Source organism: Carcharhinus amblyrhynchos, chromosome 2, assembly GCF_965287045.1.
Source record: "Carcharhinus amblyrhynchos chromosome 2, sCarAmb.v2.hapA, whole genome shotgun sequence".
NCBI classification, from domain to species: Eukaryota; Metazoa; Chordata; class Chondrichthyes; order Carcharhiniformes; family Carcharhinidae; genus Carcharhinus; species Carcharhinus amblyrhynchos.
In genome coordinates, this window is record NC_137325.1 from 119,307,942 (window position 1) to 119,331,272 (window position 23,331).

Genomic DNA, 23,331 nt, shown 5'->3' on the forward strand with positions numbered 1-23,331 from the left:
TCCCACTCAGTAGCATCCACAATCACCTTGTGATGACTTGGACTTTTTGTACACAACATTCACTTCAAAACAATTTCCTGGGTGGGAAGAACCCATATGATAGTTATTAAAATTATTCTCCAGAATTAATTTTTAGTACATTATACTACAGTAATATACATATAAGAAGACTTGTATTCTTTGAAATGGTTCAAAGTGCTCAGTGTAAAACCCAGGGATTATTTATTTACTCACGCACTTGGGTCATTGAGCACAAGATGAATGAGCATTTGAAACTGATTTGCCAAAGTATCTTACTCTGAAGCTAGTCCATTGGCTCACAGCCAAAACATCAGAGCACAAGTCTAGCAGTAATATTCAGATGCACATTGTAATTAAAGGTCTGCTTCAAGACCCTTATTCTAGCTTCTAAAATCCTTCCATTTTCTGATGTGCGTTGATTTCTTCAAACCACAAAGCTTGCATCCTCTGATGCTCAGTGGTCATTCCCTTCCCACCACCTTTGCTCCTTTGACAAGATATTGCTTTGGCCACTACGTCCCACTACCCTCGAATTCAGTTCTTCAGTACCTGCATCGTGTTATCTCTTTACCTGCTTTCTGTAGTATCTTTCTCCTTTACTCCGCTTTCACCCATTGCTAACCCACTCGCTTGGTAACCACTCTGTCCAATACCCTGTGAAGTGTTCCAATATCTCTCTATATGTGAATGAAATGCTAGTTTAATGAAATTTTAAAAGAAAATGACTTTTAAGGGCAATTAAAATCAACTGGTGATACTCCACAGGATGTCAATTTTCAGATAAGTTATTCTTACACCTCAACTGAAACAAGATAAAATCAAGTTAAAATGTGCAATTCTCGATTTTCACACTATTGAGATCAAGGAATAGACAGGTTATGTTCTCCCAGGGCTCAAGATGACTTGCCTTCACACTTCCCTTCCACCTCTGTAGGAAAACGTTCAGCCTCTGCTCAAGGCCTCACTGATAGCTTGGGCAAGAGAGGTAACTTCCATGGTGCAGAGGGGTGGGGAGACCAAGCAGAAACCCACATCCTGCTATACACTAATATCACCACATTAACAAATTAACACTATTGGATGAGCAAAAATGTCCAAATTTTCAAAGCCTACAATTCCAGTAATGTTGACCTTTCTCTGAAGTGTTGGGAGGGGACATTAAGCAGATCGTTTTGGACCAAAATTTCATAACTGACATTACATGCACTTTCCAGTGAGTGGGTGATTCTTGGGTCAAGGTTAGCTAACTCATCAGAGATTGAATCTCGGACTTCCCTGGTCTGTGTGACTCAGTACCACACACTGTGCACAGCACCTACCCACTATGTTATCAGAAGTGACTGACAAGATTAATTGCACTTTATGCCTTGGGTTAAACAGAATCCCTCAAACAGGATGGTGGCTAACCCGTACTGGATTAGCAGCCCAGAACACATTAATCCAGATTTCAATATTGTAAATTGTGAAATCAAATTTAAACTCGGACTGATGAGTGGAACTAACAAGCTGTGGATTACATAGAATGTATGGCACATTCAGCCAAACCATTCCATGCTGGCATGTATTTCTCTTCCTGTCTTTCTTCATCTAAATCCATCATTGTAAACTCCTACAGGATTCCCTTCGCCCACACAGGTTTGCCTAGCCTCTCTTTAATTTTTTAAAAATTATTAATTCATGGCACATGGGCATCGCTGTTGTCCATCCTTAGTCACCCTTGAACTGTGTGGCTTGCTAGGCCAGTTTAGAGGGCAGCTGAGAATCAGCCATTTTACTGTGGCTCTGGGTCACACGTAGGCCTGACTAGAGGAAGGACAGCAGATTTCCTTACCTAAAGGACATCTGTGAACCAGATAGTTTTTTCCAACAATTGGCAATGGTTTAATGGTCATCAGTAGATTCTTAATTCCAGGTATTTTTTAATGAATTCAAATTCCACCATCTGCCATGGTGGGATTTGAACTTGGGTCCCCAGAACATTAGCTGAATTTCATCGCCTCTCCAAATGCATCTACTTGAAGCACTTGCACCATGTGAGTTCCACATTCTCACTGTTCTTTGAGTTAAGTAATTTCAACACCCTATTGAATACCTTATTGACTGTCTCATACTGATGCCTTTGAGTTATGCTCTCTCTCTCAAAAGTGGAAACATTCTTTCTGTACTCACTCTATCAAAACTTTTCTTAAAGGCCTTTACATGGAGTTTCTTCAGAATGCTTTTTACTGTTGGAGATTTAAAAAATCTCTCATGCTTAATTCCATCTTTTATCCCCCCTCTCTTTATTTCACTTTTCTTACATGACTTTACGTTGAATTAAATATTCAAATTCATACTTGTGTTTATCCTCTACAGGACTCAGTGAGGATTCTTCAATCTGACTGGTCAAAGAGTCATGTCATGCTCTTACCTGCCCTGTTTACACAGGCCCCAGATCCCCCCATATGAGATACGGCACTAAAACGTGCTCAAAATACCACAAGTTGCCACACTAAAACTGGCAAAGAGTCTATGGGGGACTGTCAGCCCAATGAACAGCATGACTTTCCTCTGTCACCAACCACAAAACCATTGCTTGATTAAGAAACCCCTTCACATGAAAGATGTAGGCCACCAGCAGACAACTATGCCTACATTTTGAAGCACTGATCGGATTAAGCTGCCATGCCGATTGTTTTGTTTCCATTTTTAGCTGCAGTGTGTGCATGTTGCAGCCCCTACCCCTCGCCCATCTCTCCCACCAAACAAAGATTCAGAGTGTCCCCCCACTATTTGGTACAAAGATAGCAAACTGTACTTTGCAGCTTGATTATGAATCTGGCCTGTAACAAAGAGACAAAAGCTTCCTCGCAAAGTTGTAAGAATCCCTATGGGAAATAAATGAGAGCAATCCCAATAATCCACATCATTGAACTGCTCACAGTTTGATGCAAATTGGCAACAATGTTCAGACGCTTTGAGGGTAATTGAAGAACAAAGTGGAAGGGTCACTCCACAGTAAACAAAGGTGCACTTTTGGACACGAGCGATAAAGTGGGTTAGCTTCATTTTTCAAGTAACCATTTCACATCTGGAATTGCCCCCTGGTTGCAATCATTATCATATCAAGTGAACAAATATTCACCAAAATGCTAAAAAAAAAGCTTCAGTTAGGTTGCCAACTCTAATTGGACATATTCTGGAAGATGTTGATGGAAGTGGCATCACAGAAAGCCAGCAGGGTGGCATGAGTGTGTTCTAAGGGAGCGCAAGAGAGGAAAACAAATCCCTGAAGGAAAATTCCTATTGTGAATGTCCATTTAGCTCAGTTGGCTGGACTGCTGGTTAGTGATGCAGAGCGATACCAACAGTGCGGGTTCAATTCCTGTACTGTCTTAGGTTATTCATGAATGCCCCGACTTCTCAACATCGCTCTCCCCGCCAACTCCCGCTGGAAGTATGGTGACCCTCCGTTAAATCACCACCAGTTAGCTCTCCCCCTCAAATGGGAGAGCTTCCTATAGTCATCTAGGACTTTGGCAACTATAACTTTACCTTTTACAAAGTGGTAAATATATTTATTTTATATAGAGCGAACTTGAGAAATAAACTTTGTCCAATCACTGTAACTTTGCATAAACTAGTAATAATGCAGGATTTCAATGAACTGCCCTAAGGTTCACTTTGTCCTGAAATGGAAACTTGAAAAACAAAGAATTACTTCCAATCCCCACTTGGATAAAATCCCATGAAAATCAATATTAGCCTCCCCCACCAAAATGAAATTCCACTGGGAACAGCTTCCACTCAAAACATAAAGAGGGAGAAACCTGTTCTAACCTACCAGAGCTGCCAATTTACATTGACTCCCCGAGGGCAGACACATGTTAAAACTAAAGAAACCTCCCAATGCTTTTTTGTCACTGGGATACCCAATAGAGGAATCAACCATATACTTACCAATACTATGAGGCTATGATGCCCTAGCAACATTGCTTGCTCCTGGTTTTCCCTCGCCTTGAGATTGAGGCTCAGCACCAGTGGGAAAACAGGCACAACAGGAATGTTCGTGAGTGCAGTACATATCAGTTCATGCTTTATGTCATACGCTGCAAACGTAATCAGATCACCCTTTCCAATGAACGATAACTGGCCAGATCTCTTATAATCTCACGATTGCTTTTACTAGCTGCCAGGAGATTGATGGCAAATCCAGTAGACAACGGCCATTCCGGGATGGTTAGCAACCCTACTTTCCATCGTGTACATAATCCACATAGTGCAGTTTCCCACTGTCATGGCTTGATTGCCTTCAACACAGAAGGATTACTTAAAGGGAAAGGAGAAGACTAAACACATCCAGCGACCACTACCTGTAGTGAACCGACAAGGACAGGTTCAGCACTGCCGTCGAGTAGCATGACAATAGTAAATGTATTGGCTCACACGGGAAGAATTGCCACTCCATCTCAGTAGCAGAGGGCAAACGCCAATAATGGAAGGGCAGTATGCAAATTAGCCAACATCTCAAGATAGTAAAGGAGGGGGAATAATTTGGAAAGGAAATTTACAAGGTTGCTACTAATGTTTGCAGTGATGACAAGGTTGCATGATTCACATAAAACTAACGCAGCAGGACTATTTACCAATGTTGTTTTCAACATCGAGGTGCAACTCAGGAGAGGGAAAAGGAGTCATCACTAAAATATGCTACAGTACATAGAAGAGCTTAAATATTTGCCCATTTCTTAGCATGTGGCCACCACACATTACTAACTGCTTTCACATGTTGCTAACATTCTTGCAATTGTTCACTCAAATCCAAATAAAACTGCAAACCACCCAGGGATGGTGGAACTGAGGCTTGATGGAACAGACAGAGCGACGTACATCTGCACTGGCTTCATAGGCAACTTTATATTGCAGCGTGGCTTGTTTCTGTTAATAAAATTTTCCTAGTGTGAATAGAACTTGTCATGAAAGTATTTTGATGGGTCAGGAACAAACACTTTTCAATTGTTGCGATGAGTGCAAGGCTTCAATGGAGCCTGTGATCGAATCAACTGTTCAACATGCACTACAGCTCACATCAACAGTCATTGCTTCTAATTCTGGGCAAACTGAGCAAAGATGCATAGTGCATTTAAAAGAAGTTGGTAAAATGAGGACAATGTTTGCAATGACACAAACCATCAGGTATCAGCTTATCTTTAACATAATACACAATACAAATGATGCAGGTGTTGAACTTGATTTTGATACTGAGTTTTAATATAGAATCATTATGACAGGAGTTTGGACTTCTGCATTTTTCTTTGCTCTGGATCTCTCCTCCCCTGACATTCGCCGAAATAGCCATTTTTCATTAATGAGCCAGACTATTCAACTGTGGAGGGCATTGGAGTCAAGTTCAACACAGTCCCCGCATACACGTTGCCAGCAAATGTGACAGGACGTGTGTAAGAGCAGGAAGATTGCCGAATTTTACCCCACCAAACCAGAGATGTTGAGCCAACCATAGCACCATTACCTTCACTCAATCCATTCATCACAGTGCAGGAATCAACTTTGGTCCTTCCTCAACTCGATAGGTTATCTTGAGCAGAGGAGGAGGTGGTGGAGGAAGCATTTACAGAAAAAATTTGTAAAAGTAAGCAGAGACTCACTAAAGGTTTTTAAAATTATGAAGGAGTCTGATAAATTGAAGGGGGGAAGACTACTTTCCCCAGTTAGGCAACCAGTTATGAGAACTCTTCAATATAAAATTGTCCCTAAAAAAGGCAAGGAAAAAATTATTTGCACAGAGCATTGTTGGAGCAAGCAATGATTAGCTACAGGGACTGAATGAGTCAAAAATCACTGCTTCTTTGAAGAGAAAATTAGATAAATATTTGAATCAGAGGAAGACAGAGGGCATTAAGAAGTAACAGAGGCAATGGGAGTACTTCTGCAACATTGTCAGGAAGAGCCAGCAAATAAAGTGGGTCAAATGATTGCTTCTGTGCTGTAGACTTCAATGGTTCTATCAAGACAAGGCTGAACAAATATTAACAGGAACTGGCATTGTAGAGCAGCAGTAAACTCATCAACTGAACCTTGAAATAACATTGTATTTTTCTTTGACTAAGAAAGCACCACTGTAAAACAGAAAGGAAAACGATCAGTTCTAATCTCACAACAAGGTAAACACAAGTGTGTTTGGGAAGTATATCTGTATAGCCACAAGAATACTTTTAAAATATTTTTTTCTACTTTACCTGTCTGACAGAGGCAGACAATGTGCAGCTTCCACCTGTCCTTCCTTTGCATTTCCATTATTCTTGTTTGAGCTGTCAGAAAGTTCATTGCTGATTAAGACCTTGTGGATTTCTTTTAGATGAAAAAAGTAGACTCCAATGTGTCCAAAAAGCTTTGCGCAGAACTCACAACACATGAGCTTCTTGCGGTGTACTTCACTGTGACACCGTTTCATGTGAGTGCTTAGGCTGCCTGAATGACTGTAGGCCTTGTGGCAAATGCGGCAGCAGTAAGGCCTGCTCTTGGAGTGAATATTCAAATGATCCTGAAGGTGGTGTTTAAACTGAAATCCTCGACTACAAACATTGCATTTATATGCCTTTTCATCCAAAACCAACTGCTCAGGCAAGTTTCTGCAGAAGGCAGATGTACTGGCCACCTGCACAAAGTTACCAGTTTTGCTCATTGTTGCATCATTTGATACAGACTCTGGTTTTAAACTATCGAGGTTCTGAATAGCAACCATCCCTCCAGATAATGTTAAAGGAGCTACAGCCTGTGTAACTGCCATAGGCTTGGGCATGATGTTACAAAACTTCTTCAGCACTGCCGCTGTTTTGTCTGAATTTTCATCTGTCGCTCTTTTTATGTTTTCTTCTCTCACTTTGAAAGCACCAGATTCCCGAGGAGAACTATCAGATTTCAACTTGTCCTCATCTTCCTGCATTCTGCTCAAGAGATTATAGGTCTGAAATCTTTTCGTTTTAGAAATGGTCACATTATCCGCGATCTTTCTTTTCCTTACTAATCTGTGCTCGAGTATATTGCTGCTTGGCTTCTTCAGTCTATTTATAATCCCCTTTTCTGATGTACTTGGATTGGCACTGTCGATTGGTATAAATGGCATATGACCACCTGGCTTGTGAGCACCGTCTCTGTGAAAATCAGAAACCGTACAAATATTCCTCGACATTTCAGCAGTTCCAGGCTGATCATGAGCTGACATTGCAGTGAGGACTCTAGACTTGAATTGGGTTGATGGTGTTGTAAAAGTAGTTTGATTTCGCTTAGGGTTATGAAAGATGGTGCTTTTCACTCGAGAGTATGGTAAAATAGGAACTTTGCCTTTTGGTGCAGGAGTAGGTGCAATGAACTGAACTGAGTTTCTAAATTGCATTATTGGCACAGAACCCACTGGCCCAGAACGTTTTGTGATGAGTGGGGACTGCTGGTCAGTTTGGACAACAGACCACGTTGAAAGGTTGCATGTTGCTGACAGAGAATCCAGACTATGTTTAAAGGAAACTTTTGCTGCCCCGGACTGTGGCACGTGTCTGTCCACACTGTTTGAAATGTTGAGAGATATTGGCCGAACTGTTTCATTTGTTTTCGACGCTTCAGACTTGGATGTGGAACATTGTCCAAGCATCACATCTGTATGCTGGGGAAGTGAGGCAGGAACTGTGACGTCAGCGGGTACAGGTCCTATTTTGTCTGCATCAACCAACAATCCAGTTTTAGGTGCTACCACACTTGGATGAATTTGTGAACGGCTGGGCACTGTGGTTGGTTGAACCTGTACTGATGTCACTCCTGATGTACTAGTGCGACATTGAAGATTACTTGGTTTCACCACTGCCAGTTTTGAAACCGCTCCCTGCTTCATGGCTGGCTTGGCCCACACAGGCTGATAGCGAGGAATTGGTAACTTCAATTGTTCAGTGATAGCAATGTGAGGTGCTGTCTGTCCAAATGTTACTACTGATGGTGTACATGCCTGAGAAACCTGTGCCTGGCCAGCACGTGAGGCCATGACCGTTTTTTCGACCTTTGAGGATACTCGCGGAGGAGCTGCAGCAACCTGTGGCAGGGCTACAAGTGAGTAAGTTCCCTCTTTACCAGCAACAGGCATCAGTGCATAGCTCCGAGCAGGCATGATTATAGGCTTTGCATTGTTTGCTGCAAATTTATTTGTCTGAATGTCTGATGAAACAGTGGGTCCAGTAGAAATTCCACTAATGGACGAATGAGGTACCATTGAAGAAACAGATGCTCCCAATGGTGATGGAATAACTTTTGGAGCAATGGTTCTGAAATGACCCTTGGTCTGCAAACTTCTCTTCTGGCAAGTCATAGTAGCTGAAGATCCTTGTGTATCTGTTGAAAAATGGACACAATAAGTCATCCACTGCAATTGAGAATTCTTTCAAGGTGAATGCTACTTTATTTTATGAATAGTGAAGTTGTCTTCTCAAGTCACTTCTAGTCCTAGCTTGCAGCACTGAAACAGAGCGGAATACAATCATTGTGCAGTAACTAAAGAATGCACAGGTCTGCGGCTTGCATCATTCACGGGATTCAGGGATGCCGGCTGTCAGTTGCACAGAAAAATTCAAAAGGATGCCCAACAGACCTTGGAGGTGTAAAAGGTCTGAATTACTTTCTGAAAAGAAGAATATATGCAATTATATGGAGGTTTGCCACATGCTGTCAGAAACAACTCAGGAAACACTGCATTCAATGGAATACTTCCACATTCAGCTTTAAGAAAGCAAGCACACAAATCATTCTGGTCCAGTAAATAATATCACTTAGTTTGGTGTTGGTTACAAACAGATTCTGAAGTGAATGGTGTTCTGGCTGAGTACAAACTTGACCATTCTCCCTGACAGTGGGGAGGCCACAGATGAGATTGGAGAATCCTGCCCAGAATGATGGACAGGATATTGGGAGAATTCACATTTTGCATAGTATCTGTATTGTTCACCTGAAATGCTCGAATAGACCTTAATTTAAAATTTCATCAATAATGGGGCTTGAAACCACATCATCATAATTTGAAGTAAGAATACTACCAACTGATCCAAGTTGACAATTTTTAATTACATTGTTTTTTAAATAATCTTTACAAAAGTTGATTCAAATTAATATTAGCAATACTTGATGAATAAAAGATATTGCTGAGAAAAGACACCCTGTTCAAGCATTCGTCAAGATAATTAGACTGTTCCAGGTGAATTTGAGCATTGAGTGGAGCCCACTAAGACTTCTAGGAAATTATTATATGCTGCTGTGGAAATGGAGCAGTCAAATGAACTCCCTGGCTTTGATGCACCAGTTGAGAAATCTGCCTGTAGGTTTCAACCATGGTCTACCGCAAGCCTATCTTCACTAACACACACTGGGATTATTACAGTTCTAGGTGCTATATGACTTGCCTTATTGGCAACCTTGTAAGTAGGGCCTGAGTTATTTGCATACCATGCCAAGCTTGGGGCTGAAATAGGGTGTATCAAAGACATTCTGCAGGATAATGGTAACTCTAATCTGATCATTTTGGCCCAGTCCAACTCAGGTTACCCTGGAAGGCCAAACTGTTGAGCAGCAAGCGAAGCTAGCTGTTTCACACTGCTACTATACAGCAGCAACACGAGCGGTATGTGCCACTAACAGGATGCTAATGTCAAGCCAAAAAGACATTCTGACTATCACACGAGTAATGTAGCATACGATTTTCAGTTCCAGTGTGATGCTAGGTATTTAGACTGTACATCCCAAAGACTGGTAATCACAATAGCATGTCCTTTCTGCTGAGGGCAAGATACAGGCCATAATTTATCAGCCCGTGCTTGCAAAATGCAAACCAGAGTGTCCAACATTAGATGTGATTACACAATTGGACATTTAATGAATAATTCTCAGTGCACTAAAAAATTAAGCTGACGACCAATTTAAGATCGTCAGTCAGACTCACAGTGTGGTGCATGTATGTGTACTGGAAGCTACATATATTAATGCACAAGATCCTGCTCTTTGCAGACAGAAAGAACACACATTAGGCCTATTTCAGCTAAATAAAACAACTGATAGACATTCGCTGGTTCATTCCACAGAACAATACCTCAGCCAGAGTCAAGCTGCCTGGTTTAAATTTCAAACTTGGCAGTTAACTGTCAATCACCATCAACCGGTGCATTATCCAGGGCAATCACAGGCCACTTGCCAGCCAATCAGCATCTTCTTCTCATACAATAAAACATTGTTGTTTCCCCTGACATTGTTTTCTTGTGATTGCCCTGACGAGTACAATATTCATGCTTTGTACTACCAAATGACTATTTGAATAAGGGACATTAAACCTATCTTGCTGAACAGCTCACTCACTAAGAAATTGTTACACAAGGAAATAAAGCAACAGAAGAATACATTTTCAGTGCACAAGAGGAGTCACTTATTAGAGATAAAAGGAGCTGCACCGGGTCATGTATGGTCAAATATTTTGAACATGTTGAGGCAGAGACAGAAATGAACACAGTGGGATACAGACGGAAGTTAATCGCAAGTGAAAATATTACACCTCAGCTTACTGAAAACAGCAATTCACATTGCTAGTCAGAGGACTTTTGTCAGTCTAGCCAGCTTATCACCTATAGCAATCCCTAATCCTTCTATTACTTTGCCTCATTTCAGCTTGCTGGGTAGAACACTCAAATTTCTCACAAGAAGTAAGGAGTCTACAAATGATAACTTGTGGAAAATCTATTATATTTGAGTGATGATAATATAAATGGCAAGGCTGAACAGAAAACTGCAAAGAGGTTTAAACCGCACCCCCCACCACAGTGAATGCATTTCGTGGCTTGAAAACTGGTATGACCTTGCTGAATTGTTGAGCAGAGGTTTTGTCCACAACCATTTTGAAAACTCTGATGAGGCCTAATGCGCTGGTTGCAGGAATGTCCTGCCATAATCTCCAATCAATATTCCTAGCTCAGAGCTCACGTCTCCCAATGGGATCAACTCCACTGGGTTGGGGGGGGGGGGCGGGGAGGGGAGGGGAGGTGGCCACAACCCATGGTTGGCAATCCCCTTGGTTAGTCCAAGGAGCAATAAGCAATTTCAGTGTATACGGGTCTGGAGGTGATCAGTCCTGGTTTGTAGGTCGAACTTAGACTATATTCTAGTTTAGGGTGGTACATAAAACACCACCCATCTGATCCCTTCTGCACCCAGCTATGGATGAGTGGATATAAAATGAGCATTGTTACTGAAAAGCACTCTCTGAAAAACTCACCCGCGGGGGAAAACAATCAACTGCAGTTAAAGGCATTGAATCCTAAAATACTGCAGCACAGGCTCTCGTAATGAGCTTGGTCCCATTCTGCTTTCCTTTCTTTGTATAAATTTAAAACATATTTTCAAGTATTAACCCACACCTCTTTTAAGAACTATTTTATTTCTACCACAGTTTCTGGAAGATTTGCAAAAAAAACTAAATTCTCCTAACTTTTTGCATTGTTTTTGGGGTGATGATTTTAAAGTCATGTCCTCCAGTTGTTGCTGTTTCAGTGTACGATGGAAATACTTAAAACAAGTTTGAACAGCCATGTTGACATTCCTAATGGGACCACATTCAGCTGGTATGCAGCTCCTGCTCCTCTTCTCCAGTTGGGTTGCCTGAAGAATCCATTGGTCTACAGGACGCTCTGTTTATTTACTATATTGATGGGGCAAAGTATTAAACAGGCTGCTATTTTGTTTCCCATTTCCTTGAAAATTCCTAAGCACAACATGTGCCAATGTATTTTACTTGACTGTTACATATCATAAATTGAAGTAAGATCCTAGATTTTGCCGACAAATTCATTTATTAAGCCTGTTGATTTGAAATCTCTATTAATTTACCCCAAGAACTTATCTGATCTTTAAACTCCACTGGCCTCCCAGTTTGAAAGATTTTTCTTTCCTTACTTGATTTCATGTATTTGCATTTTACTCCCTATTTGTTTTTGTTCTCCTAAGTCTGTGATATTGCCAAACTGCTTCTCTTTTTCTGAGCCTTCATACAGAAAGACATGCTTCCTCTCTACATCTCAAACTATTTTAAATAAACAGGTTTCTGAGCTGCAATAAACTCATGCCTTTGTACAGCTATGATGACAGGTGTTTAAATGGCAATCAAACTGTTATAAACAGCAGGGGTTACAATCAAAGTTGGTTTCATGCGAAAACACAAAATTGTGAAAAGGGGTTATTGAAATCAGAAACTAGAAGCAGGAGTAAGTCATTGGGCCCTACAAGCCTGCTCCACCATTCATTTTGATCATAGCTGATCATCAAATTCAATATCCTGATCTCCCCTTTCCCCTGATCCCTTTAACACCAAGAGTTATATCTAATTTCTTGAAATCTCACAATGTTTTGGCCTCAACTACATTCTGTGGTAGTGAATTCCACACATTCACCACCCTCTGGGTGTACAAATTTCTCCTCATCTCAGTTCTCATCTATTCTTCCACTATTCTCTAAAGGAAGTTTCTTGAAACATATTAACATTTTTTGCTGGATCAAAGCATAACCTTGTACTGATCAATACATTTATAAGTTTTTCAAAGTACTAATTCAGATTCTTCAGCCATTTACCTTTGTCCTTCTGCACACTGTTAGGCCCATCTGTCATTCCAGTATGTTTCTCTTGTGTGAGTTGACCAAATGCAGTTGGCAATACCTGCTGTTTCTCATTTTGATTTAAATGAAATAACTGTAGCCCTGTAACAGTAAGTAATCAGTCACAAACCGATCGCCAATGGTAGAAAGTAATAAAACTAAATACCAATGCTGCCAATATCTCTTGTCAAAATTTACTGGGTTCCAATGAGGTAATTGAAAATATTCAGGCCACTGTTTTAGTGACTGGATCTTTTTTTAAAACAAGGGATTCCTGGATATTTATGGTACCATCACTCTGTGATTCTATCCATTTCTAATTAGGTCCACTGATTTACAGTGATTGAATAAATCAAATTATGTTATACATGAGCTTTTACTGATATTACTGTGATCCCATCCATTTCCCATTAAATTCAGTAATTAGTGGCCTTGGAAATAATCCAACTACCACCTCAAATGTATCCCACTTGGTTTACAGAGTTCTTCAGCCAGGACAGACAGAGCTGATCAACCTCCAGGAGGAGCAGCTCCAGATAAACAGACAAGCTTGCCCAAAAAAGATATTGTTATCTCACCTCTCCGCCCCCCAAAAACCTGTCCCCAGTGATGTGCAATTTTCTATCAGGTGGTTCAAGAATAACAACAACTTACACTAATGTTTATGCATTCTACATGCCATCATCTATTGGAAAAGATATAGAAAAACAAGAAAATTACAGAGATGTGCAAAAACAATAAAGTAATTGTAATGGGGATTTTAATTATCCTCAAATAGACTAGGATAGTCATAGAGTAAAGCACAGAAAAGGGGTGAAGTGCATGCAGTAGTAGTTTCTAGGTCAGTGCATGTCCAGTCCAACTACAAAAAGGAGGCATTGCTGGATCTAATTCTGGGAAATGACGTGGGTCAAGTGGATCAAGTGTCAGTAGGGGAACACTTACAGGAGTTAACATAGCTTCGTAAGGTTTAAATTAGCTATGGAAAAGGCAATGCAAAGTAAAAATAATTTATTGGGGGAAGGTTAACTTCATAGGGTGAGAATAGATCTGGTTCAGGTAATTTGGAATCAAAAAAACTGGCTGACAAAACAGCCTATCAAAGAGGAGATTAAGAAACAGGCTAAGTATATAAAAGTTCAGAGGGAAAAGAAACAAGAGAATCAAGGAGAGAGTATGACCAAAGATGCAACATAATATCAAGGGTACAATTCTAAAGGAAGCAGAGGGAGCTGGGTTTTGTACACAAATTATTGAAGATGGTGAGGCATGTTGAGAAAGCGTTAAAGCACACAACATTCTGGACTTTGGAATTAACCATGTAAGAAAACGGTAGCAAGAAGTCATGGTGAATCTGTATCAGGCCCCAGTTCAGGTTTAACTGTTGTATTGTATCAAATTCTGGGTACCACACTTCAAGAAGTATGTGAAGTCAGGGTGTACAAAAGATTGACCAGAATGGTTCCAGGCTTTAGGAGCTTCAGCTACATTGATAAGATTAGAGAAACTGAGGCTGTTCTCCTGGAGAAGAGAAGATGATGAGTAGATTTAATAGTCGTTTTCAAAAGCATGAAAAGTCTGGACAGAGCAGTTGGAGAGAAACAATTCCCATTGGCAAAAGAAGCAACAGTGACATCAGGAAAATTTTTTTTTAAATGCAGAGTGTAGTTAGGATCTGGAATATTCTGCTTGGCAGTTTGGTGGGAGCAGATTCAATTAGAACCTTCAAAGACCCTAGGCTTGGACACCTAAATGTACAATCATAATGAAGGGGCAACAAAACTGTGAATGCACAAGAGGTCAGAATTGGAGAAATGTAGAGTTCTCAAAAGGGTTATAAGGTGGGATAAAATTAAGAGACTTTGGGACTAATATAATTGATTCATCTGAATAAGAATTGTGATATTTCTGTATTTATGCGTAGCTAAGGGTAAGCTGTGTCTGTGTGTTCCAAATTAGTCAGATTGTCTGCAGAATCTAAGGCATAAAAGACTAAAGATGTTGTCTTCTTGCATTTTCTATTGAGGGCTGATGATGTGTCTTAAATTACAAGAACAAACGTGAGGTAATGCATTTTGGAAGGTCTAATACAGGTGGGAAATATACAGTAAATGACAGAACCCTTAAGAGCATCAATAAGCAAAAGGACCTGGGTGTATAGGTACAGAGGTCACTGAAAATGGCAATGCAGGTGGAGGAGGTAGTCAAGAAGGCATACAGCATACTTGCCTTCATTGGCCGGGGCACTGAGTTTAAAAATTGGCAAGTCATTTTTTGCAGCTTTACAGAGTCTTAGTTAGGCTGCACCTGCAATGCAGTGTTCAATTCTGGTCGCCACACTACCAGAAGGCTTTGGAGAGGGTACAGAAAAGATTTACTAGGATGTTGCCTGGTGTGGAGGACATTAGCTATGAGGAGAGGTTGGAGAAACTTGGTTTGTTCTCACTGGAACGACAGAGGTTGAGGGGCAAACTGATAGAAGTCTACAAGATTCTGAGAGGCATGGACAGAGTGGATAGTTAGAAGCTTTTCCCCAGGGTGGAAGAATCAATTATTAGGGGGCACAGATTTAAGGTGAGAGGGGCAAGGTTTAAAGATTACAAGGCAGATTTTTTTTTACACAGAGGGTGGTGGGTGTCTGGAACTTGTTGCAGGGGGAGGTAGTAGAAGTGAATACAGTAGTGACTTTTAAGGGGCTTCTTGACAAATACATGAATAGGATGGAAATAGAGGGATATGGTCTCCGAAAGGGTAGGGTGTTTTAGTTAAGTCAGTGTAGGCTTGGAGGGCCAAAGGGCCTGTTCCTGTGCTGTAATTTTCTTTGTTCTTTGAAAGAGTAAATCTGAAATTTGCATTTGGTGATAAATTTTGAAAATGATTTGTAGCTTTTGCATCTCGAAGGCATCTCAAAGGTGGAGAACATTGGCATTTTATGAAAGATTCATGAGTAAACATGGGCGGGCTTTTTAAATTTTATTGACCCAAAGTAGACATATAATAGGAACATAAAAGATTTTAATGTTTGGGAAACGGAGTTTCTAAAGAGATATTTGAGACAAAGGGGGACTATGATGAAAGGAACAAAAAGATATTTACGAAAACTGATTTTCATCGTGTGTGTGTGTGTGTGTGTGTGTGTGTGTGTGGGGTTGGTGGGGGGGGGCTGGTGGCATTGGCGTCAAGGGAGTCCCGCACTGAAAGCCAACTCCTATGTTTTGGAGTGTGCTGAAGATCTGTGAAAATCTTAGTTTTGGGTCTGGAGAATATTTGTCCCGAAAAACAATTTGTTCCAAATCTCCCTTTGGAAAACCATATCAGCATGGATTTGTTCTCCAAAGTCGTGGATTGTATTTCTGTTTGAAGTTAAAACAATTTCTCGCTATCATTTCCTGGATTTTATGGTTAAGAATCCATTCAGGCTGTTGGCAAAAATGACAGTTTTGAGCACCTTTAAAAGAACATTTTGGCAAGTGGGGAAGGGAGAGGAGGGTTATTTTCTAAGATTTCTAACTGTATCTTTTATCTTGTGTGTTGAAGTTTTATCTTTTCTGCCTTTTAATTAACATTTAAATTCTTCGCATTTAAAAATTATTACTGGACTCCTGTGCTTTTGTGTTCAGTAGCTTTCCCAATTTGTTTCCACAATAAAGAGAAACATTACAATCAGTTGAGACAGATTCCAATTTGAGATATGGCAGTCCAGTATTATCAGTTACAGTCATTACAAAATGCTGCTGCAAGGGTACCTAGCAAATCTGCCATGATAACCCACATCAGAGTTTGTGAAATGAAATATTATTATTCTCCAGAACAATTTTTAAAAATATTTGATTTTCAAGGTAAGGGATTTTAGTGTTGGAAAAAGAAATGCATCCTATTTTACGCATCCAAAATCATTTCCAAGTCAGGCGTAACATTCCTTGAAGTCAAATTAGCTTCCTCTAACCTGTCCAAATGATGTACATCTGGCCAAATCTCAGAACGACAATTTTTGATATCCTGTGTTGCCTCAAACTTATAGCCAATTATAGCCAAATCATAAAGAATTTTCTGTTATGAGGTAACAGCCATTGGGAACTTCTGAGGTCAATGAAGTCGGCATCAAAGAAGGCAATGTCATTGCATCATCCAGTTTCCTCCTCTCATTCTCAACAATTTTCTTCCCCCGATTTCTCCCTTCTATTCCCAGGCCTCTGCTACTCCTCAATGGCTAACACAGGTAGACAACTTGGGAATTGAAACTAAGTAGTGTTTGGTGGTTGATTTTCATTGCATCCTGGAGGAGGTACATAAGCACATCCCATCTCTTTCACTATAAGATTATGTTTTAAGATTGTATCTTTGGTTTGCAAAATGATTATATTTTGGGACCGCAGGATTAAATATAGGATCGATAAGGGTCATCTGACCTATGCTAGAGTATGCCTGACAGCAAGTCTGAGCGGTTTAATTATTAGAGATTTAAGGAAGATTCAGATTGTTTAATTAAATAGGAGGTGAAAGGTATTTATACTGGGGACAATTACAACAATTTCTAAATTGGCAAAGTCCCAGAACGGTGTTAAAGGTATTAAGTTGTAAACAGTCTTGTTGCAAAGTATCTCTTCACCTCTAAGAAAGTTAGGATGAAGAATAACTAATTAACCATGTAGCAAAGTAAAATTGTTGATGCATTTTTCTGCTGCCATAAGGAAAAGGAAGCCATTGAGATCAGATTTCCTTTAAACGCAGGAACGTCAGTCAGGCAGACAGACAGCTGCTGTGGTTTTATCTGGTCGGGTCTACAGCCAATTGAGAAGGAAAGAACAAGAGACAGGATCAGCCTGGACTGCACCTTAAGCAGAGAAACTGTTGACTCCCTCCTTCACCAAGCAGAATGTGGGTGGGAGTTTGCACTCAGATTGAAGATATTGTTTGTGAGGTGTTAAAGGAGGCTGGAAGATCGGCGCAGCTTGAAGCTAGAAGTTGTTCACATGGTAGCCCCTCACAGTGAGAGATAGTGCTGAGATTAGAGAAGTTACACAGCTGGGAAATTCAAAAGGAAGCCACCCATTGCAACCCAACCGTGCTGGGAAAACATGTGAAGCGTTTGCGATAAGAATTGTAATTTAGAGGAGAGTGCGATATATGATAAGTAAAAATGAACTATTTATTTCTAACATTTGAAGTTTATGCAAAGTAACAATTCAAAGATGTGCAGGTTAGATGGATTGGTCATGCTAAATGTGCAGGGTTCACCCTGGCTGGCTTCCACCTGGTGCCTCGCACCTCATCATGGAACCAGAGAATCCTTACAGTGCAGGAAGAGGCCATCTGCCCATTGAGTCTGCACCGACTCTCCAAAAGAGCATGCCTCCCAGCCTCTCCCCTCAGCCCTAGCCGTGCAACCTTGCACATTTAGCATGGCCAATCCACCTAACCTGCACATCTTTGGACTATTGTTTTGCTTAAGCAATGGGTGCACCTGCACTTTACAGTAATGAGATATAAAAGAAGTACAAATGTTGGTCCCATGGAACACATTATCATGTTAAATGAAGTTGCTAACAAAATTCCTGGCTTCATGTCAGCAGATTTTATTCTGTCGGTTAAAGTGAGCATGAGCCATCAAAATGAATGAGGAAAAAGCTGGAGGAGTGTGGAATGCACTGCCTGCTGTGATACTGGAGTCAGACACTTTAGGAACTTTCAAGCGGTTATTGGATAGGCACATGGAGCACACCAGAATGATAGGGAGTGGGATAGCTTGATCTTGGGTTTGGACACAGCTCGGCACAACATCGAGGGCTGAAGGGCCTGTACTGTGCTGTACTGTTCTATGTTCTATCAGTAATCCAGAAAGAGGGTAGAATGCAATATTCTTAAACTGCCCCTCAACAGTGGAAATTTTAATGCACCCTATTGGAGCTCCAGTGTTCTGCATCAAGGAAACCAAAATGCATTTACTCAGTCACCGGGGGCATGAATGCCCCCTGTGATCCATTCCCATAATTATTAGACCAGCCCTTAGGGATGCAAATTCCACCTAAATTGAAACAAAATTTTGTCAAAGGGTCATCTGGACTCAAAACATCAGCTCTTTTCTCTCCTTACCGATGATGCCAGACCTGCTGAGATTTTCCAGCATTTTCTCTTTTGGTTCCACTAGAGTTGCCCAGATTGACACAAGTTAACTGAGAGAATATGCATTACTGCCCTCTGGGAAAAGTTTTGAACAATTCACCAACACATGGAAGCAAAAGCTAAAGCTAAATGGTGAAAATTTCAAGCAGTCTAGACTCTTTTCCTATGGTACAGGCCATAGAACTGCCTCATAACCTGAAATATATCCCTGCAGAGGAGAGGACATGTTAATGCAAATCAGAACATGGAAGATTGGCCTGCAGGTACATGACAAAGGTGACCAAGAGAATGCTACAATGCTGCCTGCACCAACGACCAACTCCAATCTTAAGTATATCATATCCTTACAAAAGCTTACAGACTATTAAATTATTTTCCAATTAATATTGTATTGGATTATTCAGAGTTACAATTGAGAAAGCCAATATACAAATACGTGCTAATTAAAATAAATTCAAAACATTTATGTTTACCTTCAAACTGTAAATTGGTAAACTTTTGATAATTTTCTGAAATCAAATTACAATCTATTTGTGATGCTCAGTTTCTTTAAATATACGAGGTGGTGGGCAGATGTAGATGGTTTTCTGTTTAAACATTGGATGCTTCTCATGTGTTGGTGCAGACCCATGGGCTAAAGGGCCTCTTCTGCACTGTACGAGTCTATGAATGCAGACGTTAAAGTTCTAACAAGGGTGCAGTTATATAATCACGTTTGTGCTGAAGACAATAGCTTGTTATTTAAGTTTATTTATTAGTGTCACAAGCAGGCTTACATTAAAACTGCAATTAAGTTCCTGTGAAAATCCCCTAGTTGCCACACTCTTGGCACCTGCTCAGGTACACTGAGGGAGAATTTAGCATGGCCAATGTACCTAACTATCACATCTTTTGGACTGTGGGAGGAAACCGGACCACCCCAGAGGAAACCCACGCAGACACAGGGAGAACATGCAGACTCTGCACAGACAGCAACCTAAGCCAGGAACTGAACCTGGATCCCTGGTGCTGTGATGCAGCAGTGCGAACCACTGTGCAGTTGGATGCATATCAAAGGAAAAGTACAACTTGGAAGACAACAGAGTTAATGAGGTGTGAGTCCTTCCTATCCACTTCCAAGGAAGTTTTTTTTCTTTTTTTAAAAATTTTTTTGTTTATTAAATAGTTCCAAATATTTTATTTCTTCTTCTCAACATCCTGAGGAAGTTATGTTACACCAGATACAAGTTCACAATTAATGCAACACGCCTCCAGTCAAAATCCCGTCATATAGCAGGTAAAGTTCTAATCACATTTTACAGATGTTAAGCAGTTAATAAAGCCTCTTTCTTATCAATTAGTTCTTGATTAAAGAAAGGCTTTCTGGCCTGTTGAAGGCACCCATTACTTTCTTTGTCAGAGATTAATAACACTGCGCTGTCAAAGTACCCTGCCATTGACACTGAATAACTATTGTGCAAACCATCTGCAATGTTAGCATCTGTTGGTGGTCTCTTGGGCAGATGTTTTAGTCTTGCTTTCTTGTCACTGGCCTTGGCTACATTATTGCAACAGATGTAGACAATCAAAGAAGTGTTCATTCCCATGGTGAATTATCTGGGACTGTTTGCTATTTTGCATAAGCAATAGATGCACCTGCACTTCACAGCAATGTGATCTAAAGGAGGTGTGTTGATCCTATGAAGCATAATTACATGGTCAAATGAAGTCACAGACAAAATCCTGGTCGCAGAATAGCTTCATATCAGAGATTTTATTCCATTGGTTAATGCTTGCATGAGCCATCAGCCGAACAAGCAAAAAGCTGGAAAACAGGAATCCAGAAAGAAAAATGCAATGTTGTTGAATATTAATCATAAAATTCCTGAAGTGCAGAAGAAGCCATTCAGCCCATCGAGTCTGCACCAACTCTCCAAAGAGCACCTTATTCAGACCTACCCATGCATTTACCATAGCTAATCCACTGAATCTTTGGACACCAAGGGGCAATTTAGCATGGCCAATCTGCCTAACCCTGCACACCTTTGAACTGTGGGGAGGAAACGGGGGCACCCACAGGAAACCCATGGGGACATGGGGAGAACGTGAAAACTCCACACAGTTGCCCAAGCCGGAATTGAACTTGGTCTCTGGCACTATGAGGCAGCAGTGCAAACCACTCCATCATATACCGCAGCATATTCGAGCTCCAGTGTTCTGTATTAAAGAAACCCAAGTGTATCTTCTCACTCACTAGATTTCCAATCTCAGGCATGGTGTACAGGGGAAGCAATAAATGGAACTAAAATGTTTTGCGGAATAGCAAAGGGAAAATGCATCATGGAGAGTACTCATGTACATGAGCTGCTTTCACAATCTTGGTACAAGGAGCCTGAAATATGAATGTTTGTCTGCCTGCCACTCTAACTTGGAATTGTGTAGGGAAATTGGAGGAAGAATTTCTTTTCATATGTTTCAAAGGGCAGTGTGACAAAAAGTGTGAAATAATGCTTTAAATAAAGAACACTAAAGTTTACATCGAATACTGAAGAATATTCCCCAAGTTCATCAAATGTACTTGTGCTCGAGAGGATTGTTGAGTTGATGGAGGAAGGGAATAGACAAAGAAAAAAATATAAAATCCATTGACAGTGCAAAAGAGGCACACAGAGATAGATCCAAAAAGGCCGAGGGAAATGGAACTCCAAGCAACACTGAGTATGCAAACAAGAGCACAGCAGAGATACAGCAGCAACCCATTTAAGTTTAAGTTTTATTTATTAGTGTCACAGACATGCTTACATTAACACTGCAATGAAGTTACTGTGAAAATCCTTTAGTCGTCACACTCCAGCGCCTGTTCGGGTACATGGCGGGAAAATTTAGCATGGCCAATGCAATGATTTGATTTATTATTGTCACATAGAACATTACAGCGCAGTATAGGCCCTTCGGCCCTCGATGTTGCGCCAACCTGTGGAACATGTATTGGTATACAGTGAAAAGTATTGTTTCTTACACACTATACAAAGCGTACCATACATAGAGAAGGAAACAAGAGAATGCAGTGTTGCAGTCACAGCTAGGGTGTAGAGAAAGATCAATTTAGTGCGAGGCAAGTCCATTCAAAAGTCTGACGGCAGCAGGGAAGAAGCTGTTCTTGAGTCGGTTGGTACGTAATCTCAGACTTTTGTATCTTTTTCCCAATGGAAGAAGGTGGGAGAGAGTGTGTCCAGGGTGCATGGGGTCCTTGATTATACTAGCCACTTTTCTGAAGCAATGGGAAGTGTAGACAGTATCAGTATGTGGGAGGCTGGTTTGAATGATGGACTGGGCTTTGTTCACAACCCTTTGTAGTTTATTGCAGTCTTGGACAGAGCAGGGGCCATACCAAGCTGTGATGCAACTGGAAAGAATGTTTCTATGGTGCATCTGCACAAGTTGGTAAAAACTGCAGTGGTCATGCCAAATTTTCTTAGTCTTCTGAGAAATTAGAGGCATTGGTGGGCTTTCATAACTATAGTGTCAGCATGGAGGGACCAGGACAGGTTGTTGGTGATTTGGACACCTAAAAACTTGAAACACGTGAGCACTTCTACTTCATCCCCATTGATGTAGACAGGGGCATACTCTCCACTATGCTTCCTGAAGTTAATAATTATCTCCTTCATTTTGTTGACATTGAGGGAGAGTTTATTGACGTCACACCAGTTCACCAGATTCTCTATCTCTTTCCTGTACTGTCATCATTGTTTGAGATTCAACCCACAACGGTGTTGTCATCAGCAAATTGAAAATCGAGTTGGAGGGAATTTGGCCACACAGTCAGTGGTGCATAAGGGGTATAGTTAGGGGCTGAGGACACAGCCTTGCGGAGCACCGGTATTGAAGATAATCGTGGAGAAGGTGTTGCTATCGATCCTTATTGACTGCGGTCTGTGGGTTAGGAAGTTTAGGATCCAGTTGCAGAGGGAGGAGCCAAACCCCAGGCCACAGAGTTTGGAGATGTCTCCCAGGAATAATGGTGTTAAAGGTATAACTTTAACCTATGAATAGGCGTCTGACATGGACGTCTTTATTATATAGGTGTTCCAGGGTTGAATGCAAAGCCAAGGAGATGGCATCTGCTGTGAACCTGTTGCGGCAATAGACGAACTGTTGTGGATCCAGGCAATCTGGGAGGCAGGAATTGATTTGTGGCATGACTAGCCTTTTGAAGCACTTCATAATGGTGGATGTTGGAGCCACTGAGCAATAGTCATTAAGATATGTTGCCTGGCTTTTCTTTGGTACCGGGATGATGGTCGTCTTCTTGAAGCAGGTAGGGGCCTCAGATTGGTGTAAGGAGAGATTGAAGATATCTTTTGGACTGTGGAAGGAAATTGGAGAATCCAAAGGAAACCCACACAAACATAGGGAGAACATGCAGACCCCACACAGACAGTGACCCAAGCCAGGATCGAACCCGGGTCCCTGGCGCTGTGAGGCAGCAGTGCTAACCACCATGCTGCCCTGGCTGCCTTCTGAGATTTCCATCATATAACT

General features: G+C 40.9%; 1 protein-coding gene across 9 annotated transcripts in view; it reads right to left on the reverse strand.

Annotated features, from left to right (window-relative positions):
• The window catches only part of znf438 (zinc finger protein 438), a 215,410-nt gene that overhangs the window by 21,507 nt on the left and 170,572 nt on the right, over positions 1-23,331 (reverse strand). For 6 of the 9 annotated variants that reach the window (XM_080211935.1, XM_080211925.1, XM_080211945.1 and 3 more), the window contains 2 exons: positions 12,661-12,786; positions 6,258-8,394 (listed from right to left, as the gene is read on the reverse strand). In XM_080211935.1, the coding sequence (XP_080068061.1) occupies positions 6,258-8,394; positions 12,661-12,786 (2,263 nt within the window). Of the gene's footprint in view, positions 1-6,257; positions 8,395-8,497; positions 8,554-12,660; positions 12,787-23,331 lie in introns of those variants that run through there. The other 3 variants (XM_080211954.1, XM_080211999.1, XM_080211989.1) reach the window with 2 other exon arrangements.